Below are 21,942 nucleotides of genomic sequence, written 5' to 3' on the forward strand. Positions count from 1 at the left end.
TTGCTTCTTGAATAGATCTCACATTGGTCATGTCTGTGTTGGGGAAGTAGGATGTATTGTTACAATGCCAGTTTCCCAAGAACCTAACTTGTTACTGTTGAATGGCAGCACAGAGCCTTCTGTCTCGCCTGAGCAGGACTCAGAGAGGATTTACAATGATGTGATTTATGATAATACATAATTAGAACAAAGCTCACGGTTTATTATTATCTGTGTCAGAGAAAGGGAAACACTAGAAACGTGGCTCCATTCAGTTCTGTCCCCGAGTTGTTCTTTGCTCACTTAGTCACATCTCCATCAAGGAGTTCACTCTTCGTTTAGAGGTGGATCTTAAAAATCTCATATTCAGGTATTTGATTTCTGATACTTTTGTACTACAGTTGTACTACAGTTATGCATAGACTTTCTATTTGTGACTTCTTTCAAGTGTGAAGTGAACATTTCAGAGTACTGCTAGTTTTTTTGACCAACGTGATACAGACATTTATTATGCATTCTCAGCAGCTGGCTTTTTTGGTTCTAAAGAATCCAGTATCAGAACCAAGTATATTTTATTCAGAAGAAGAATCTTTCCTGAACAACATATTTTTCTCTTGAGTAAGAGATGTGTTAAATTATGCCGCATTGATAGGGGTTTTGGTTAACATTAAGTATGTGACTTTTGAAAGGAAATCGAGTTTCTTTGTCCTTAAGAGCTCTTACGTATATAACGAAGGAACCTCAAGCATACAGCTTTAAAGTACGTTTGCTCTGTTTCCTAGATAAGTTAGCAGTCCTTGCAGAATATGCTATAGGGGAAACACACAGAGTGTGAAGGTGACCTCACAGGTTTAAGATCCAACTCTGATTCTATTAAATGAAACGCTCAGGTTGGACCTGCTTTTCTCACATCAGTTGTTCCTAATTAATTGCACTGTACATTTTGTCCGTCGGTTTCTGGGATGAATTCGAACTGACAATCAGGAACAGGTGTGATTGTAGTCCTGCCGGTGACTTTTATCGATAAATATCTCGATGATGTGTTTCCTGGTGGTGATGCGCCAGAACTAACATGAATCCCGTTCATTCTCCCTCTAAAATCGTTTTCCCTGTGTAACGTGACAGGAGAAATTGACGTGGGAGAGGCCCGTGAGGCAGCACGGGTGTGCTGGCAGCACGCGGTGTGGCTTCTCCCTGCTTTTCGTCCACTCCCCGTCCGCTCGCAAGTTGTATGGCTGCTGGGAGTGGTGATGACAGCAACTCAAATAGTCTAGTTCTGACACACAATCGTTTGAAATTGTGCTTAGACGTGAGTTTCCCTGTGATTCCTGGCCTTTCCTGTCTCTCCAGGTTCCCAGCCAACCTCAGAGAAGTCTTCCCAGCGACTGTCCGAGAGCACGAGCAGCAGCCCTGCCCGGAAGCGGTCGTCCTCGGAGAGCACTTCGTCCACAGGCAAGTCCCCCTTTTGCACGGACAGACTCTGACCCGACTCTCCCGTCTGCTACTTGTGAGCAGACTTCCCACACGACACGATAAGCTTCTCACGGAAATCACAGCTTACATTTACTTACAAGACATTACTGTGGACGAGACAGAAGTGACTCTAGGACGCGCGAGGGGGCCACAGTGCAGACTGACACAGTGCGGACCCCCCCCCCCCCAGTCTCCCTGAGTCCAGGTGGGCTCACTCCCAGACCTGCAGCGATTTGGATGTGATCCAGAGGAAATCGTTCAAAATGACTAGGTTCAAGAGTAGGCGGACAGGAAAATAAAGATTTTACAAGTTGTGTTGAGGTGAAGGACTGTGGGTGCGCTAAGGCAGTGTGGATTGGAACTACTTTATGAAGACTTAGATACATGTATGTACAAAATTATTGTAAGAACGCAGTAGTTTCCAAAGTAGCATTCACAGATGTCTCAGACAAGCAGAACAATTTAGGAGGTTGAAAGAAGAATCCCTATTAATAATTATTTCTAACCTCAACTTTTAAAATGTTTAATGTTTGTATACACATAACCTCTTACTACAGTGTCATATTTGTGTAGCTTTTTACATAGGTTCAGGTTATGCTCCCAGTTTTTGTTTTGTTTTTGTTTTTTCTGATAGTATGTGTGTTTACCAAAGAACCAGACAAACTAGAGGGTAACATATATGTATCTGTCCTCTGCCTTTAGTGAGGATTGGAGAGGAGGAAGTGCTTTCTAATGTGTCAGTGTCATCAGGAGAGATGGGGGAGTGGTAGGGTCGTTCCAGGTGGGGGGAGGTAATAAAAGGGGGGCATCTGGGTGGCTCAGTCAGTCGAGCCTCTGACTTCGGCTCCGGTCATGATCTCGCTGTTCTTGAATTCAAGCCCCGCGTCGGGCTCTGTGCTGACAGCTCAAGAGCCTGGAGCCTGGAGCCTGCTTCCAGTTCTGTGTCTGCCTCTCTCTCTCTCTGTCCCTCCCCGACTTGTGCTCTTTCCCTCTCTAAAAAATAAGTAAACCTTAAGAAACTAAATAAAAGAGCCAGTGTAGTTATGGTCAAGGACTGAATGTGAGGCTGGAAAGGCAGGTAGGGAACCTTATTAATGACACTGAGGGACCACTGAAAGTTTTAGGCAAGGAAGTGACTTATCAATTCTTGGCTTTCTATCCATGTTTTTAGGGGTTTTTTGTTTTTAAATGTTTATTTTTGAGAGAGAGAGAGAGCAAGAGTGAGTGTGGGTGTGAGCAGGGGAGGGGCAGAGAGAGAGGGAGAGAATCCCAAGCAGGCCCCAGACTGTCAGTACAAAGTCCAATGTGAGGCTCAAACCTATGAACCGTGAACCAATTGAGCCACCTAGACAGCCCTAACCACGTTTTTGTTTTTAATGTTTTTATTTATTTATTTTTTATTTTTTTAATGTTTATTTATTTTTGAGACAGAGACTGAGCATGAACGGGGGAGGGTCAGAAAGAGAGAGGGAGACACAGAATCCAAAGCAGGCTCCAGGCTCTGAGCTGTCAGCACAGAGCCCGACGTGGGGCTCGAACTCACAGAGTGTGACATCATGACCTGAGCCGAAGTCGGAAGCTCAACCGACTGAACCACCCAGGCACCCCAATGTTTTATTTATTTTTGAGAGAGAGAGAGGCAGAGACAGAGCATGAGCGGGGGAGGGGCAGAGAGAGAGGGAGAGACAGAATCGTTCGAAGCAAGCTCCAGGCTCCAAGCTGTCAGCACAGAGCCTGACGCAGGGCTCGAACTCAGGAACTGTGAGATCGTGACCTGAGCCAAAGTTGAACACTTAACTGACTGAGCCACCCAGGCGCCCCCTCATCCATGTTTTTTGATTAGTAAATCACTTGTGACTTATGGTCAGAAAATCTAGTTCCTTCATTAGTTCAAGGCCACCCTGTCAAATTGTATCCGTGTTCTACTTACTGAATTTATCTTATGATGAGCTTCAACATATTGGAAGCTTTTTATTAGCACCATTGTGCTCTCAGAGGTGCAGTGGAACCAACTCGAGCATCACTAGGGTTTTGTCTCTCAGAGTGCTGTTTCCATACTGCTTCAGGGAGACTCTTAAACATCCAGTGAACTACTTTTGACAATGTTGACCTAGACCAGAGGTTAGCAAGCTGCAGCCTGCAGACCAGATGCGACCCAACGCTTCTTTAGGTGTAGTCCCAGCTAGAAACTGTTCTTACGTTCTTATTTATTTATTTTTATTATTTATTTATTTTTACTTTTTTTTTTTTTTCCCACTTTTATTCATTTTTGAGAGAGAAACAGAGCATGAGTGGGGAGGGGCAGAGAGAGAGGGAAACAGAATCTGAAGCAGGCTCCAGGCTCCGAGCTGTCAGCACAGAGCCCGACGTGGGGCTCGAATTCACAAGACCGTAAGATCATAACCTGAGCTGAAGTCAGATGCTTACCTGACTAAGCCACCCAAGCGCCCCTGTTTTTACATTTTAAAGGGTAGCTTAAAAAAAATACAGGAGCAAGGGAAAAAGTATATGTGAGACACCGTATGTGTCTTCAAAAGCCTAAAATATTTACTATCTAGCTATCTATAGAAAAAGTTTGCCAACCCCTAAAAAGAAAGAATGAGATCTCATGGAGATATCCACGAAGAAAAATCACCCAAATATTTTACTTGAGTAAACAAAATACTACCTAGATCCATAAGGTTACTGTCACCATAAAACCAACCACCATTTATTCATTCAAATAAATCCTTTCTGAGTTACTATGAATACTGAGCACTGGAGATGCAAACATGAATAAGGTTCCTGCCCTCAAGGAGTCAGCCATATTCGCCATTAAAAGGTGGGTTAAATTCTGTAACAGACCGGTCGGTGTAGGCAACTCGAGCACTTACCACATGCGTGGTGACTAAAGGAGACATCCCTGGGGCGCCTGGGCGGCTCAGTGGGTTGAGCAGCCGGCTCTTGATTTTGGCTCAGGTCATGATCTCACGGTTCGTGGGTTCCAGCCCCCGCGTTGGGCTCCACACTGACGGTGCTAATAAGCCTGCTTGGGATTCTGTCTCTCTGTCCCTCCCCTACTCAGGTGCGCATGTGCGGTCTCCCTCTCTCTCTCAAAATAAATAAACTTAAAAAAAGAGAAGAAGACAACATCCCTGAAGAAGTGACACATAATACTACTGTAATTTGAGTACATGAGTGGGTAAACAGTAAGAATGTGTTTAACACACTGACAATAACATGTCCGAAGAAAAGCGCAAAACCATAAAATGGAATGCTGTTTTTGGAGAGCAGCACGTTATTTGAGATTACTAGCGTGTGAGGGATATTATGTGTGATTGTGGTTGAACATGAAGCTATAAAAGTAATAACCCACATGGCACAGGGGGTTTTTTTGTTTGTTTTTTCATTTGAAGGAATTGAGACTTTACTGTAGAGGCAGTTGGGAGCCACTAGAGGATTTTGAACAGGAAGATAAAAATTATTTGATATATTGTGCAGTTCAAAATAGGATAGATTTTGCAGTGCTAAAAGAAGTCCCACATTTCAGTGGCTTGAAACAACAAAGCGTTGTTACTTTCTGTTCACGCTGTGTGACCATAATGGGTCTGTTGTGCGTTGTCTTCCTTCTAGGACCTTGTGTAACCCAGCCTCTATCTGGAGCGTTGCTGGTCGTGTGGAAAAGGGTGAAGGTTCATACAACGCACTGACCAGCTCTTAAAGTTTCTGCCCAGAACTAACTGTTACTCCTCACATTTCAGCGCTAAAGCAGATCGCATGGTTAAGTCTTACGTCGAGGAGGTGTCGGGTGTATGATGTCATTGAAGGCAGGGCAGCAAATATTTATGAATAATGGCTCAGTCTACCGCGTACACATTTTGGGAAAACTCTACAGCATTACAGTGTAGAGAGTGGAATGTGACAAGAAATGTGTGGAGAAATGCATTGATAATGGCTTCAGGTTGGGATATGTTAGAATTGAACAGTGTTTGGACTGTTGGGGTGGAGATGTTAATTAGCCATTCGGAAGTGGCGGCTTGTAGTTTGAGAGGCATCTCTGGTAGAGACGCAGGCCTAACAGTAGGTAATACAAACTTTAATCTGGCAGCGAGTGAGATTACCCAGCAAGAAGATACCAGTTGGGAGGATGGCAGGAATGCAGGTTTAAGAAACATTCGCTTTCGAGGGAAGCGGAAGAAAAGAGATCAGTGATAACATACAGGTTTTAAATAGATTTTTTATATAGAAAAATCACAGAGTACATGGAACAGAAACCTCTTAATGTCAGATGTCACAAAGAGGTCAAGAAAGATGTGGACAGAAAGTGTTAAGTAATTGGGAAAACGATTTTTATAAAACCACTTTGCAGGTGGAGTTAGAGCAGTTTGGCTGCTTGAGAAGGTGCCGTCTGAGTTCAGGTGACCCTGGTACGGATTTGAGCTTTGCTTCCAGCAGGGAGGCAGAGGAGATGTACAGAGCCAACAGATACGCTTCTCGGTACTTAAAACTAAAAATACTAGATAAAATATGGAAAATATTTCTTAAAACATTGCTGAAATTTGAAGTAAGTAGACAGGAAACCAGAAACTTTCAGAAAACTTGATTAACAGGAATTAGGAGTATTAGAGCTGCTCGACATCTGCCTGGTGTGGCGAGAGCCTGATTACTGGGAAACATCCAGGTGCAAGAGACAAAGGACAAAGCCTAAGGCTCTAGCAGCACAGAAGTCCCCATCAGATTTCGGTAAATCTGGCGTAAATCTGGCGCTCCCTGAAGGTGACATTTACCAGGATGAGAGCAAACAGAAACAAAGCCGCCACAGAAGAACCTGGTGGTTCCTTGTTTCAGTTTGGCTTTGGGAAGAGCCCGAAAAGGAGCTCCTCTCCACACACATGCTTTGTGTCACCTCCTGTCTCACACTGCCTGTGGAACCCAGAAAAAAAATCAATGAAAATTTGTTGTAGAGTAGTAGGGCCCTGAGTTCTTCCACAGCCAAGTGCAAATTTAATTCCTATTTGGCATAAACCTGAGCGTCTTTGACCGTCCTCAGTCCTGATTGACCTGGCATTCTCATCATCACCAGCAGCACTGGGATGATACCCTCTGTTTTGCAGTCGAAGGGCAAGCAGGAGGGCCTCTGGCCAGCTCAGTCCGTGTAGCACACCACTCTCGATCTCAGGGTTGTGAGTTGGAGCCCCACATTGGGTGTAGACGTTACTTAAAAATACAATCTTTAAAAAATAAATTAATTAAAAATAAAGGCAACTAGCTCAACCAGAACTATGTCCTCCTAACCTTCCAGGGATATTCAAAGAAATGAAATATGTGTAGAGACTATCTGTGTAGTCATTGAGATATATAAACAACCGTAGGAAAACAATTTTGTATGGGATATCTTATGGCCCATCCATGAACTGTTTTGAAGCAAATCCAAAGGGATAATTTACTTAAATACACTAAAAGAGTATATGATAATACTCATGAGTGCAGTCACTGTTAGGAAAGCTATTGGCTATGACCTTAGCGGGATCTATTGGGAAACATGACAGGAGATTGCCTGGACTTACTTATGATGTGGAAGCTGGGTTCCCAGAGCAGAGGTTTCAGAGAAACTCAGGTGGAATGTGTCCTGCCTTTTCTAGCCCAACCTTAGAAATCACCATATTCTCACCTCTATCGACTTCTCTTTGCTAGAAGCAGCTCACTAAGGGCAACTCATATTCAAGAGGAGAGGCATTAGATCCTACCCCTTTTTAAAAAAACTTTTTAAATGTTTATTTATTTTTGAGAGAGAGAGAGAGACAGAGCATGAGTGGGGGAGAGGCAGAGAGAGAGGGAGACACAGATTCCAAACGAGGTTCCAGGCTCTGAGCTGTCAGCACAGAGCCTGACGTGGGGGCTCGAACTCACAAACTGTGAGATCGTGACCTGAGCCAAAGTCGGACGCCTAACCGACTGAGCCCCCCCAGGTGCCCCTAGATCCTACCCCTTGAAGGGAGAATTAGTAAAAGAGTTGTGTATGTACAGGTTGTAATAGCTTTACAAGCAGCTGGGCTGTTGCTTTAGGGCAGGGAGGCAAGATGAGCTGGGTATGGAGGGGCCGTGGTGGTGTGAAGGCAAGTGGATAAGTTCAAGAGGCCAGACTAACGTAAAATCGAACGTTTTGAGTTGTGGGGAGAGTAGAGGAGAAATGACAGACGATGTGGCCTGAGCTTGGCTGACAAAATCCCTGGCACGTGATTGGTGCTCTGTGTAGATAATGTTGAAGAGCTGGCTTTACGTTACCAGTCACTGAGCTTGGCGCTTTGGAGGAACAAGGTTGAGGGAGGAGGTAATGAACAGGAGTACGAGAGATCTATGAAACATGCAAAAGTAGAGAAGTAGAAAAACAGGTGTTACTCAGAAAAGAGAGACTGGGGAGACACCAGAACGTACGTGCTATTGAATGAACTGTCAAAGGGAGCAGGGAGGCCTGCATCAAGGAGAGAAGCGCTCGGGCCAGAGAGTGAGAAGGGGACAGTCCTCATTCTGGTGACCTTCAGATAAAAGTTCTGATCGTGGAAACTATGAGAATGAACGTGTCCCCCGTGGGCAATAAATGTAGAAGGTAACACTGCAGTACTGGGGCTGAGGGGCCTCTACGGCTAATGCTGATGGAGCTGAGGAATGGGGAGAGAAAGTGGGTTATCAGAGAGACAGTGGAGGCCGGATTTTAAAAATTAGGGATATAAAATGTCACTGAGAGTTTGAATTTAAACAGTACTACTGGATATTATTTGAAGGAAGTTATTGGTAATTGGAGAAAAAGTCCAGTGTAATCTGATTGGAATCTGAAATGCCTGGGGCTTGTACAGTAGCCCCTAGAATCCTACCGCATTTTAAACTCAGATAGACAGGATATGCATCCATCAACTTTGGAGAAGCATTACCTGTGATCATTAGTAGGAAACAACGAGGCATCTTGGGAAGTAGGCCTATTACAATTCGATGTTTACAAAGACTGTGAAACTAACATGGCTGGCCAGAGGCGTGGGAGCCTTTCCCACGTGAAGTATAGTCACGAAAATGCGCTGAGTGGTATCTGAGGAGACAAAGATCACCAAGTCCCTGGGCCACTAAGGTAACAAGGGTTAAGTGGAAGGTCTTTGTCCGGCGTTTAACTGTCGAGTCTCCTAACTCAAACGGACCTTCATTTCTGAAGAAATAAACGATTCATTCCTGGTCCTCATCTCAGAGAGTGAGCGTTATTGTTGTTGCTTTTTAACTCACTGGTAATAGGGAGGCATAGGCCAGTTTTGAAGTTCCTGAGATGACTGTCATATAGGCCTGATTCAGGAAAGTAAACCACCAACTTGCCTGGGAGAGAGAACCGCACATGGTCTTAGGATGTGTGATGTTGTGAGGACAGATGGAGCAGTGCTCCTTTTCTTCCTTGTAAAGAGTCGTTTAAGTGACTGGCTGTGTTCGTTTTTCTTCTGCGTGTGATTTGTCACCTCGTTTAGTGAATGGCGTTTCCTCTCGAAGTCCGAGAGCGACCGCTTCTGGGGACGACTCCGTGGACGGTCTGCTGCAGCGGATGGTACAACATGAGGACCAGGCGCCCCTGGGGAAAAGCGTCGAGGCCGCAATCACATCCGCCTCTGTGCCGCCTTCCTCCAGTCCGGGCCACAGCCACAGCCACGGCCACAGCAAGGAGCGAGCCCCGGGGAGACCAGACAGCCTTCTCATGCCTGCGGTCCCCGGCGACTCCTGCAGTGGTAGCATCTCACTCCTCTCCGAGAAGTTGCCGAGCAGCCGTTCGCCCCCGCACATCAAGAGGAGTGTAGTGGAAGCCATGCAGCGCCAAGCTCGGAAAATGTGCAATTACGACAAAATCCTGGCCACCAAGAAAAACCTGGACCATGTCAACAAAATACTAAAAGCCAAAAAACTGCAAAGACAGGCCAGGACAGGGAACAACTTCGTGAAACGCAGACCAGGCCGACCTCGGAAATGCCCCCTCCAGGCCGTGGTGTCGATGCAAGCCTTCCAGGCCGCCCAGTTGGTCGGCCCCGAGCTGAGCGAAGGCGAGGAGAGAGCAGCGGCGCCCTTCCGTCCTGACACCGTTACGGATGTCATCGAGGCTGTTGTCCAGAGCGTGAACCTGAGTCCAGAACAGAAGAAGGGGTTGAAGAGGAAAAGTTGGCTTTTGGAAGAACAGACCAAGAAAAAGCAGAAGCCGTTCCCAGAGGAAGAACGAGAGCGCACTGAAAGGTAATTCCTGGTTTCACACTTGGTCTGGGTGGAGGACACACAGATGTGTCACAGATGTGACCTATCCATACGCAGCTGAGTGACTCTTCGTTATAGAAAACCTGCACTTCTCTGTTTCATTGAAAAGTTTCTCTTCAGGGCCGCCTGGGTCGTTCAGTTCATTAAGCGTCCGACTCTCTCTTTCTTTTTTTTTTATGTTTATTTTATTTCTGAGACAGACACAGAACATGAGCGGGGGAGGGGCAGAGAGAGAGAGGGAGACAGAGAATCTGAAGCAGGTTCCAGGCTCCGAGCTGTCAGCACAGAGCCCGATGCGGGGCTTGAACCCACAAACAGTGAGATCATGACCTGAGCCGAAGTCAGACACTCAACCGACTGAGCCACCCAGGCGCCCCAACGTCCGACTCTTGATTTTTGACTTGGGTCACGATCTCAAGGTTCCTGAGTCTGAGCCTGTGTGCAGAACCTGCTTGGGATTCTCTCTCTTTCCTTCTCTCTCTGCCCCTCCCCCACTTACTTTAAAAAAGTAAGTTAGGGTTAGGTTTAAAAAAAGAGGGGGGGTTCTTATTATAACTGCCCCAAATTATAAATAATTAAGCACAGGGAATGTAACAATTCAATCTAATCCCCTCACTCTACAGGTGAGGAGGTCCGGGCCCAGAGAGGTTACCTATTTTATCCAGTATATAGCTGTGTGCCTGGAATTATTTTTGCTATCACACCATCTCCCGTATGCTCTAACCTTGTCTTCCTGTCATCGCATACGTTTTTCTGCATGTTAGATTTATTTCCTTCATAGTGTCCTGGTTACATTTTTACATTTTTCTAAAAGATAACAGAACACAGAGCCAAAAGTCATCCAAAATAAGAGCATTTAATCCTTTTGTTACGTATCCAACCAGATTCATTCCCTGAAGGTATATTTGGTATTTTTAAACGAGCTAATGGCAATCTTCACCATTTGCAAATGGCTTTTCCTTTACTAAATGTAGCATGTCAGTCACAGTTAATGGCATCCCTCGTTCACAGAGAAATACAAATTGAAACTGCTAGATACATTTTAAGCCTCTTAACATATATTGTCAGACTGTTGTCTTAAAAGCCACGTCTGTTTATACTTTGACTAGCATCATGCGGTAATAGTCACGTACTCTTTACCCCCCACCCTTATCTACCCTGGAAATTATCTTTTTAAAAAATCTTTATCCGGGGGCAGGGAAAGAAAACCTTCCTCAGTCTGATACAGGTGAAATATACTTCCTAAATGTTACTTGCTGCTTATTTTAATTTGCACGTTTTTGCATATTAGAAGACATTAGTATGTGTTGTGTTCCATACCTGTTTTTTAAGTGCTCATTACATGCAGTCACAGTGATAACCCTGGGACGCCTAGCTGGCTCAGTCAGAAGAGCCTGTGACTTTTGATCTTGGGGTTGTGAGTTTGAGCCCCATGTTGGGTGTAGAGATTACTTAAATTAAAAAAAAAAAAAAAAAAGAATGATAACCCTTAATGTTTGTTGTAGGACATCATTTGGTTTTCTTTATATTTTCTTGCCAAACAGCAATAGGACAGTTATCAGTCTTTTTCTCTATCATCTACCTTGGTGAATCCCATATAGAGGTTTCTTATATCTCTCTAATGCATCATCTATAAAAAAGACTTCTTTTCCTAGAGAATATACAGGATATATTTTCTTTCATGAGTAATACAAGCTTGTAGATACATCAGTGAAACTGAAAGCTTACTGGTCGAGAAGTTGTGTCTCTCTTCACATGACCTCATTTCTTCTCAAATCCTGTTCTCTTTGTGGGCATGGGCGTTAAGAGCACACCGTGTAGCGGTGCCTGGCTGGCCCAGTCAGGGGAGCATGCCTCTCTTGACCTGGGCGTCGTGAGTGTGAGCCCCATGCTGGGAGGGACTCCTCTTAGGAGATTGTACAAGAAAGGACATGACGTAGTGAGATCCCAGGGGCAGCAGCAATTTTTCACCTTTTTCTGATTAGAACCTACTATAGTACTTGGTATGTAGCAGGAATTTATTCATTTCCTCATTCAGTAAGTGTTTATTGCAAAATTACTTATCCCATGTGCTGAGGGTAGGTAAGAGTGGTAAGCAGATAGAGATACACTCCCTGTCCTCATGGATTGTGCAGCCTAAGTATGAGTAGGGAGAGTTAGTGCTATGAGAACGAATTGTTGAGGTGATTGACCTAGCTTCCCTGTGGAAGTAATTACTAATTAAAATCTGAAGAATTGACTTCATCTGTTATGTAAGGCGTGAGGCTAGAGCACACATTATGGGCTCAGTATGAAAAGGCAGAGCAGGTTCAAGGAAGTGAAAGAATGCTTTTGCGGCCAAAACACAGAGCAAATTCTAGTAGTGTGGTCTAGAGCTTAGAGAATGAGTCTAAAGAAAAGGTTGTGGGGGCCAGATCATGCAGAGGGCCTTGTATGCCATGTTAAAGAGCATGGACACTATTTGATTAGTAACAACCCAGATGGCAAAAGAATAATGGTTATGGGGCGCCTGGGTGACTCAGTAGGTTAAGCATCCAACTTCGGCTCAGGTCATGATCTCAGGGTTCGTGGGTTGGGGCCCCACGTCAGGCTCTGTGCTGACAGCTCGGAGCCTGGATCCTGCTTCAGATTCTGTCTTCCTTCTCTCTGCCCTTCCCCTGCTCACTCGCTCTATCTCTCAAAACTAAGTAGACATTTTTTTTTAAGTTTAAGAAAAGAATAGTATAATGGTTATGAGCTGGGTTCTAGATCAGAAGAATCTGGGTTCAAACCCTGGTTCTAAAAGGAAAAAGGACAAATTTTAAAAGCTGTGTAAAAAATAAAATCATCTCTCCTTTGCTCTACTGGTGGGAATGCAAACTGGTGCAGCCACTCTGGAAAACAGTATGGAGGTTCCTCAAAAAATTAAAAATAGAACTACCCTGTGACCCAGCAATTGCACTACTAGGTATTTATCCAAGGTATATAGGTGCTGTTTCTTGGGTTTTGGGGGGTTTTTTTAAGTTTTTTTTTTTACATTTTATTTATTTTTGAGAGAGAGAGAGAGAGAGAGACAGAGCACACGTGGGGGAGGGGCAGAGAGAGAGGGAGACACAGAATCCAAAGCAGGCTCCATCCAGGCTCTGAGCTGTCAGCACAGAGCTCGACAAGGGGCTCAAATTCATGAACCCTGAGATCATGACCTGAGCTGAAGTCGGACACTTAACCGACTGAGCCGCCCAGGTGCCCCCAGGTGTGCTGTTTCTGAGGGGCACATGCACCCCCATGTTTATAGCAGTACTATCCACACTAGCCAAAGTATGGAAAGAGTCCAAATGTCCATCGACAGGTGAATGGATAAAGAATATATATACACATACACACAGTGGAGTATTATTCGGCAATCAGAATGAAATCTTGCCATTTGCACCTACGTGGATGGAACTAGAGGGTATTATGCTAAGTGAAATTAGAGAAAGACAAATATCCCATGACTTCACTCATATGAGGACTTTAAGATACAAAACAGATGAACATAAGGGAAGGGAAGGGAAGCAAAAATAACATAAAAACAAGGAGGGGGACAAAACCTAAGAGACTCTTAAAGACAGAGAACAAACTGAGGGTTGCTGGAGGGGTGGTGGGAGGGGGGGATGGGCTAAATGGCCAAGGGGCATTAAGGAAGACACTTGTTGGGTTGAGCACTGGATTCTACTCCTGAAATCATTGCACTATATGCTAACTAACTTGGATGTAAATTAAAATAAATTAAATAAAATTTAACGACAAAATAAAATCATAATTCAAATAGTTAAAACTGAATCAACACTATGCTACATATATCAACTTGTGGGATGTATCTAAAGAGGCGGCTAGAGTCGGATTCATAACCTTTAATACTTACATTACTTTCTAAAATGCTGAAAATTTATGAACCGTGAGTCCAATTAAGAGATGAGAAAAACCAGAGAATAAGCCCCAAAAGGTAAATGGGAAGTGAAGGAAATGAAACATATATTAAATTAACAAAATAAAGCTAAGGTACAATAGAGAGACTCACTGAAGACCAAAGTTAGTTCCTTGAAGACTAATAAAATATACAAACTTCTAGTAAAGTTGATCAGTGAAGAAAATTATAAGTTAAAAAGGAGATAAGCTGTATATGAGAGATTAAAAAATGACTACTATAAGCATGTTATGCCCCACAAATTGGAAAACTCAGTTGAAATGTATGTATTCCTAGGGAAAACCTACTCAAGAAGAGATAACCTGAGTGTTTCTTTTCCATAAATCAATCTTTAATTTAAAATCTTGCTGCAAAGAAAGCAGCAGGACCAGAAACTTCTACCATACTTGAAAGAAAAGGATCATTCCATTCACCTTAAAATTCTCTAGAGGCACCTGGCTGGCTCAACCGGAGGATCATGTGACTCTTGATCTCATGGTCATGAGCTCAAACCCCACACTGGGTGGAGACAGACAGACGTACATACATAAACAAACTTAAAAAAAAAAAAAAAACTCTTTAGAGATGATGGGGGAAGTAGGGAGGGGAATACACCTACAGAAAGTACATAAACATTAGAAATAAGTTCATCTTTTTTTCATAAAGCCAACACTGATGTAGACATGGAAGGGGTGAATGTATAGAACTCTGCTAGCTAGTATCCCATGTGCCTCCCCAGTCACAAACTGCTTCACCACTAGCCAAAATCAATTTCCTGACTTCTGATGTAACCACCTCCTTACCTTTTTCTTTTACACCATTTAAGTCTGCAAGCCTAGACAATGTCGTTTAGTTTACCCTCACTGAACTTCGTTTGGATGGAATTGCACAGGACATACACTTCTGTGTCTTCCCTTTCTTTGCTCAACATGTACATCTGTATCTGTGCTGTGGCATGTTGCTGTAGTCATTTCCGTCGTCAGTACAGAATTCAGTTCTCTGCTTCACTGTTGGGTCGTTTCGACTTTGAGACTATTTCCCAAAAATGCTGGTGGATATGGGCACGAATTTCCCCAGGGTATATTCTAAGGGATGGAATTACTGAATAACGTAAAAGATTTGTCCCCAGACTTCTTGAAGCCGTGGTGCGTTAAGCTAGTACGGAACTGGTTCGGTAAGAGAAGGCAACCTTGCTACATGAAACCGTAACACTGCTTATCGACGGGGACAGAGAACAGTATTTAATGAATTGTGCCCTAAAAGTTGATATTACATAGTAACGGGAATGAAATTGGATCCTGTCTCATCCCAGATACAAAAGTTAACTCCCAGTTGATTAAATCCATAATGGAATGAAAAAAACTTCACAACTTTATTGTCAGAAAGGAGTTCATAAGCCAGATCTCAAAAGCAGTACCCATACAGGTAAAAAGTCTGACATACTCAATTATATTAAAGCTAAACTTCCATTCATCAAACATCATGACAAATATATGAAGACTTTCTACAAACTGGGAAATTTGTAACACGTGTGATGTATACAATTTTGGTGTCCAGAATACATAAACAGCAACAAAATTGTGTTACAAATAAACCCTATGTAATCTAGCAGTTACCCTTTAGAGAAAGTCTTGCCCAACAGTCAACACTTTTCGGAAAGGTAGTGGCAAGATTCATTATAATATATAGAAAATAGAAATATCCAACATTACCATGAAAAGGAATAAACACAGTTTTCCACGCAATGGAAAATGATATGGTAATAGAGATTCATGAATTACAGCTGATAATGTAATAATAGTGGATGAATCTTATAAACATTAAGTAAAAAAAAAACCAAGGTCCTAAAAATGACATACTAGCTGGTCCTACTTTTATAAAGCAAACACACACACAAACTAAACAAATTACTGCATTTTTTTAATAATTTAATTTTTTTAATGTTTATTTTTGAGAAAGAGCACAAGCAGGGGAGGGAATGAGAGAGACGGAGACACAGGATCTCAAGCAGGCTCCACGCTCCAAGCTGTCAGCACAGAGCCTGACGCTGGGGTCAAAGTCAGGAATGGCGAGATCGTGACCTGAGCCAAAGTCAGACGCTTAACTGACTGAGCCACCCAGGTGTCCCCAAATTACTGTATTGATGTAGATAGATATATCATGAAACCATGTATTTTTTTAACGTTTGTTTATTTTTGAGAGAGAGAGACACACAGAGTGCGAGCTGGAGAGGGACGGAGAGAGAGGGATACAGAATCCAAAACAGGCTCCAGGCTCTGAGCTGTCAGCGCAGAGCCCGACACAGGGCTCAAACCTATGAACTGCGAGATCATGACCTGAGCCAAAGTTGGATGCTTCACCCACTGAGCCACCAGGCACCCTGTGGTGAACCATATTTTAATGTGCATTACCTCTTCCTCTTTTTTTTCTTGAAAAATTCAGTCTTGGGGCACCTGGGTGGCTCAGTCGATTGGGTGTCTGACGTCAGCTCAGGTCATGATCTCTTGGTCCATGAGCTTGAGCCCCCCATCAGGCTCTGTGCTGACAGCTCAGAGCCTGGAACCTGCTTCAGATTCTGTGTTTCCCTCTCTGTCTCTCCCTCTCTCTTTGACCCTCTCCCGCACTCGCTGTCACTCACTCGCTCTCTCTCTCTCCTCTCAAAAATAAACAAAAAAATTAAAAAGAAAACTTCAATCTTCTTTTCTTTTTCTTTGTAATGTTCATTTATCTTGAGAGAGAGAATGCCAATAGGGGAAGGACAGAGAGAGAATCCCAGGCAAGCTCTGCCCTGACAGTGCAGACCCAGACATGGGGCTCCACCTCATGAACCATGAGATTATGACCTAAGTCGAAATCAAGAATCAGATGCTTAACCGACTGAGCCCACCCAGGTGCCCTGAAAAATTCAGTCTTAAAGTCGTTAGGTCTAGGTGTCCACATGGGGTATGGAAACCATGGTGACCCTGAGTTGGGTGTTGGAGACTTAATGGAGCGAAGAGTTGGGGCCTGGGACAAAGTGGAGAGAACATCAACCCCGCCTAGGGTGTCAGAGCCTGAGTAGAATGAGATGGATGCACTTGTGGAGAGACAGCCCAGTGTTGGTATAGACACCGGCAAGGGCGGGACGTTGTCCACTCAGACTTCACTAAGGAGAATTTTTAAAAATCTGTGGATGGGCATTTGCATGTCTTATAAGCCCTCATGGTAATTCTGATGTGTGTAGCCTATGGACAGCACTCGGGGAAACGTGGCACTGGGAGAATTGATGTATGCAGGTGATAAACAGGAAAGCAGAAATTGTTTTTGATTACAGAAAAAGAAGGTAAGGCACAGAAGTAGAAATGAATTTGCCTGATAAGGAGAACAGCAACCAATCAATCAATCAAACAAACAAATAAGAACAGGTGAAAAGAGAAATAACAAATTAATTGATTGGATAGATAGATAAATCGATTGATCCTGTTACCAAGTACCAAGTATGATTTATCCCAGTTATAAAAGACTTGTTCAACATCTAAAAGCATATTAAGGTTCCTCATCACATCAAAAGGCTAAAGAAGAAAAATCACACAATCGTATCAATAAGTGTAGAAACGTTAATTTCACAGACTAACTCGTTTATGATAAAAACTGAGCAGTCTGGGAACAGGAAAACTACCTCAACATATTAAAGGCTTTATACAAAAAACCCTGCAGCTAACAGGATCCATGGTGAGAGATTGAGAACTTTTCCCCTAATATCAGAAATGAGGAAGAATGTCCACTTTTGCTGCTTTAATTCAGCCTAGTATTAAAATTCCTGACTGATGTAGTCAGGCAAGAAAAAGGAGTAAAAGGCTTCTAAAGTGTAAAGGAAACAGTAAAATGAGCTGTGTTCACAGATGCTGTGATCTTACATGAACCCTTAAAGATCTCAAACAAAACAGCTGTAGAAGCTTTTGAACAAGTTCAGCAAACTTGAAAACACAAAATCAGTTGCGTTTCTATACACTGATAATTTTCTAAAAAGGAAATTACAAAAACAGTTCTACTTACAGTGGCATCAAAAAGAACAGACCTAAGAATAAACTTAGCAAGGGGCCCGGGGGGCTCGGTAGGTGGAGCCATGCGACTCGATCTTGGGGTCGTGAGTTCAAGCCCCATGTTGGGTGTAGAGCTTACTTAAGAAGAAACTTAAGGGGCGCCTGGCTGGCGCAGTCGGTTAAGCGTCCGACTTCAGCCAGGTCACGATCTCGCGGTCCGGGAGTTCGAGCCCCGCGTCGGGCTCTGGGCTGATGGCTCAGAGCCTGGAGCCTGTTTCCGATTCTGTGTCTCCCTCTCTCTCTGCCCCTCCCCCGTTCATGCTCTGTCTCTCTCTGTCCCAAAAATAAATAAACGTTGAAAAAAAAAAAAAATTTAAAAAAAAAGGAGAGGAGGGCACCTAGGTGGCTCAGTCAGTTAAGCGTCTGACCTCGGCTCAGGTCATGATCTCGTGGTCCGTGAGTTCGAGCCCCGCGTCGGGCTCTATGCTGACAGCGTGGAGCTGGGAGCCTGCCTCAGATTCTGTCTCTCTGCCCCTCCCCTGTTTGCTTATACTTTTTATCAAAAATAAACATTGAAAAAAAATTTTTATTAAAAAAAAAGAATAAACTTAGCAAGGCAAAACTTGTACATTGAAAACTACAAATCATTGTTCAGTCAAATTAAAGAAGACATAAATAAATGGAAAGACAGCCTGCGTTCAGGGACTGGAAGACTTAATGTTGTTAAGATATCAGAACCACCCAAAGCGATCTACAAATTCAGTGCAATAGCCCAGTGATGTGTTTTTCATGGAAATAGAAAAATCCATTCCCTGCCATGTCATTGTTTTGGGCTTAAGGTCCCTAACCAATCTGCTTGCTTATTTTTATTTTATATATTTTTTCCAGGGTTTTTCCTTGTACCTAGTGCAAGGATAAGTGGCAATATCTATTCCATCTTTGCCTGGAGCTAGAATCAACTTAATTTTTAAAGATTAAAAAAAAACTTTTTAAATGTTTATTTATCTTTGAGAGAGACAGAGTGCGAGTGGGGGAGGGGCAGAGAGAGACAGAATCCAAAGCAGGTTCTAAGCTCTGAGCTGTCAACACAGAGCCTGACGCGGGGCTCGAACCCACTAACCGCGAGATTGTGACCTGAGCTGAAGTCGGACGCTTAATCGGCTGAGCCACCCAGGCGCCCCTAAAGATGTTTTTGATAGGGGTGCCTGGGTGGCTCGGTCAGTTAAGCGTCTGACTTCGGCTCAGGTCATGATCTCACAGTTTGTGGGTTCGAGCCCCACATCAGGGTCTGTGCTGACAGCACCGAAGTCTGCTCTGACTCTCCCTGTCTCCTCTGCTTCTCCCTCATGTGTGCACAGTCTCTCTCTCTCTCTCTCTCTCTCTCTCTCTCTCTCTCTCTCTCTCCCCCTTTTTCTCAGAAATAAACATTAAAAAATGTTTTTGATTGACTTAGAATTCTACTTGGACAGGCTTTTTCCTCCTCCTCCTCCTCCTCCTCCTCCTCCTCCACCAGCACTTAAAGATGTTATCTCATTGCCTTCAGCCTTGAATTGTTTCAGACATGAAATACTCATTCCTGTTTTTGTACTCCTGTATAGATTGTTTATTTTTTCCTCTGGCTTTATTTAGCAGTTTACTGTGATACACCTTGTTGTATTGGAGTTTATAGTGTTAATGGCTTGTTTAGCTTCTTGGAACTTTGAGCTTATACTTTGTATCAAATTTGGAAAATATTTGGCCATGAATCTTTGGGGTTTTTTCATTATGAATTTTTTTACTTTGTAGATGTCACATAATTGTGTATCTAGTTTTGTTCTTTTCCAAATGTTCGCGGTTTTTTTGGTAGGCAGTTAAGTTACTTGTGGTTCAGTTTAGATCCTTTGGAAGACTGTTTTTAGGCTTTATTAGTGCTAGTCTTTGGTCTAGGGATAGTTGAGTCCTATGAAACTGGGTGACACTACCCTCTGGATTGTCTGTGGAATGCCCTGCAGTTTGTCTCCACTCTGCCTGGTGGAATCAGAGTAGCGACCATCATGTACGAGTTCTTGGACTTGTTCAGGTCCCAGCACTCTGGTAGCTCTTTGTCTGGCTTTACAGAATTTCATCTTGTGTAGGTACCACCCGGACTTTAGTCTAGAATTACTTTCCTCCGTGGCTTTCTCCACACCAGTGCTCTGCCTCACCAGCCCGAGTGCCCTCAGCATTCTCTGTCTTTTCGGTTTATGTTGTTGGCTGTTCTCTGCTGTGGCTCTACTCCCTCCATCATCATCCTCCCTATGAACGCAGTTATTTCTATTTTTTTCTTTCTTTTCAATTTTCTTGGTGATCACAATCCTACAGTGTTGTCTAATGTCTGATCATTGTTTTGTAAACTTTCTCCAGTTTCAATGTTTATTTATTTTTGAGAGAGAGAGCCAGAGCGCAAGGGGGGAGGGGCAGAGAGAGAGGGAGACACAGAATCCGAAGCAGGTTCCAGACTGTGGGCTGTCAGCACAAAGCCCAACATGGGGCTTGAACTCACGAACCGCGAGATCACGACCTGAGCTGAAGTCCGACTTTTACCCGACTGAGCCACCCAGGTGCCCTAAACGTTCTGTAGGTTTGTAGTAGTTTACCATATTTCTACTAGTTTCTGTTGGAGGACCAGAGTGGCATCTGTTACTCCATCACAGTCAGATGAGGAAAATGCTGTATCTCATGTTTTACTTGCTGTGGTGTTTTTTGAATAGACAGTAATAAAAATTACCTTTAAACTCTCTTTCTAGCTTTACTGAAACAACAGTTGAGATTCCCGGTCCTCCTGAAACCCCAGCCAAGCCTCCCGAACCTGAAGGTAGCTTGCAGCCTGTGCTTTCTCTCATCCCAAGGGAGAAGAAGGCCCCACGTCCCCCAAAGAAGAAGTATCAGAAAGCAGGGCTGTATTCTGACGTTTACAAAACTGCAGAGTAAGTAGTCGCATCTGTCAGCCGGCATGTCTTAAAGACCATTCTTCCGTGCTTGAAATGATACTTTGACTATCAAAAAACACCGTATGAGTGCAGGGCCCACAAATACTGACCTCATCACAGACACCGCAGCGTCCACTATGCTAGTGACACTGCACTCTGTTGTTCGGGGCTAATTACCTTCCTGCTCTTTTGGGTTTTGTTTCAATTTAAAAAAAAAATTTTTTTTTTTACTGTTTGTTTATTTTTGAGAGAGAGAGTGAGCATGACCAGGGGAAGGGCAGAGAGAGAAGGAGACACAGAATCCGAAGCAGGCTCCAGGCTCTGAGCCATCGGCCCAGAGCCTGACGTGGGGCTCGAACTCACGGACCGTGAGATCGTGACCTGAGCTGAAGTCGGACGCTCAACCGACTGACCCAGGCGCCCCTGTTTCAATTTTTTTTAATTCTAATTACTTAACATTTGGTGTAATATTAGTTTCAGCATCTTCCCTGTTCTTCATCTTCTCTCTGCCTTTCTAGTGGTATCTTTTTTCTTTGTTAAAAATAAGAGAAATGGTACTATGTGAGTATCTAAAATGATCTTGATTTTTTACATTCATTCCTCATTGATTGTTTTCTGTGTTTTCAAACACTTTGCTGGAGGAGTGAAATACGCTCCTTGTAGGAACGTCCTATCCCTTCGGGAGGAGCAGCTCAAGAAGCACCTCAATTAAGAATGTGTAGAGCCCAAGGGTGCCTGGCCAGCTCAGTCGGCAGAACATGTGACTCTTGGTCTTGGGGTTGTGGGTTTGAGCCCCATGTTGGGTGTAGAAATTACTAAAAAATAAAATCTCTAAAAAAGAAAAAAAAAGAAGGTGTAGAGCCTGAAAGAGACATCAACTGACTGTGTCATTGTGTATAAACATGATGAATTTTTTAAGTTTATTTATTTATTTTGAGAGGAAGAGAGAGAGGGGAAGAAAACGAAAGAACTCCAGTGGGGGAGGGGCAGGGAGAGAGAAAGAATCCCAAGCAGGCTCCATGCCATCAGCACAGAGCCCGACATGAGGCTCAAACCTGTGAACTGTGATATCAGGACCTGATCTCAAGCGCCCCCAATCAATCACCCAACCGACTGAGCCACCCAGTTGCCCCAACATGATATTTTTAAGAAAGGAAAAGTGTGTGTGTGTGTTGTGTGTGTTTTTGGATAACTCTAGTGACAGAGCAGACAGTGTATGACAGGGCTGCAACAACAGACACTCGGCGTCCGTCAAAAGGTCATGAGGGTGTGAAGGAAAGGTTACATTTTAGACGTGTGTCCGACTCAGTGAGGTTAAAGTGTCTGCATGGGAGCCACAGCACCT

The 21,942-nt window shown here is 43.6% G+C and overlaps 1 protein-coding gene across 1 annotated transcript in view; it reads left to right on the plus strand.

Annotated features, from left to right (window-relative positions):
* ASH1L (ASH1 like histone lysine methyltransferase) overlaps positions 1–21,942 on the plus strand; it is a 198,058-nt gene that overhangs the window by 82,944 nt on the left and 93,172 nt on the right. The window contains 3 exon segments of the mRNA XM_032591884.1: positions 1,330–1,431; positions 8,934–9,684; positions 20,415–20,594. Coding sequence (XP_032447775.1) covers positions 1,330–1,431; positions 8,934–9,684; positions 20,415–20,594 — 1,033 coding nt within the window.

The sequence above is a fragment of the Lynx canadensis genome, chromosome F1 (assembly GCF_007474595.2).
Source record: "Lynx canadensis isolate LIC74 chromosome F1, mLynCan4.pri.v2, whole genome shotgun sequence".
Classification (NCBI taxonomy): Eukaryota; Metazoa; Chordata; class Mammalia; order Carnivora; family Felidae; genus Lynx; species Lynx canadensis.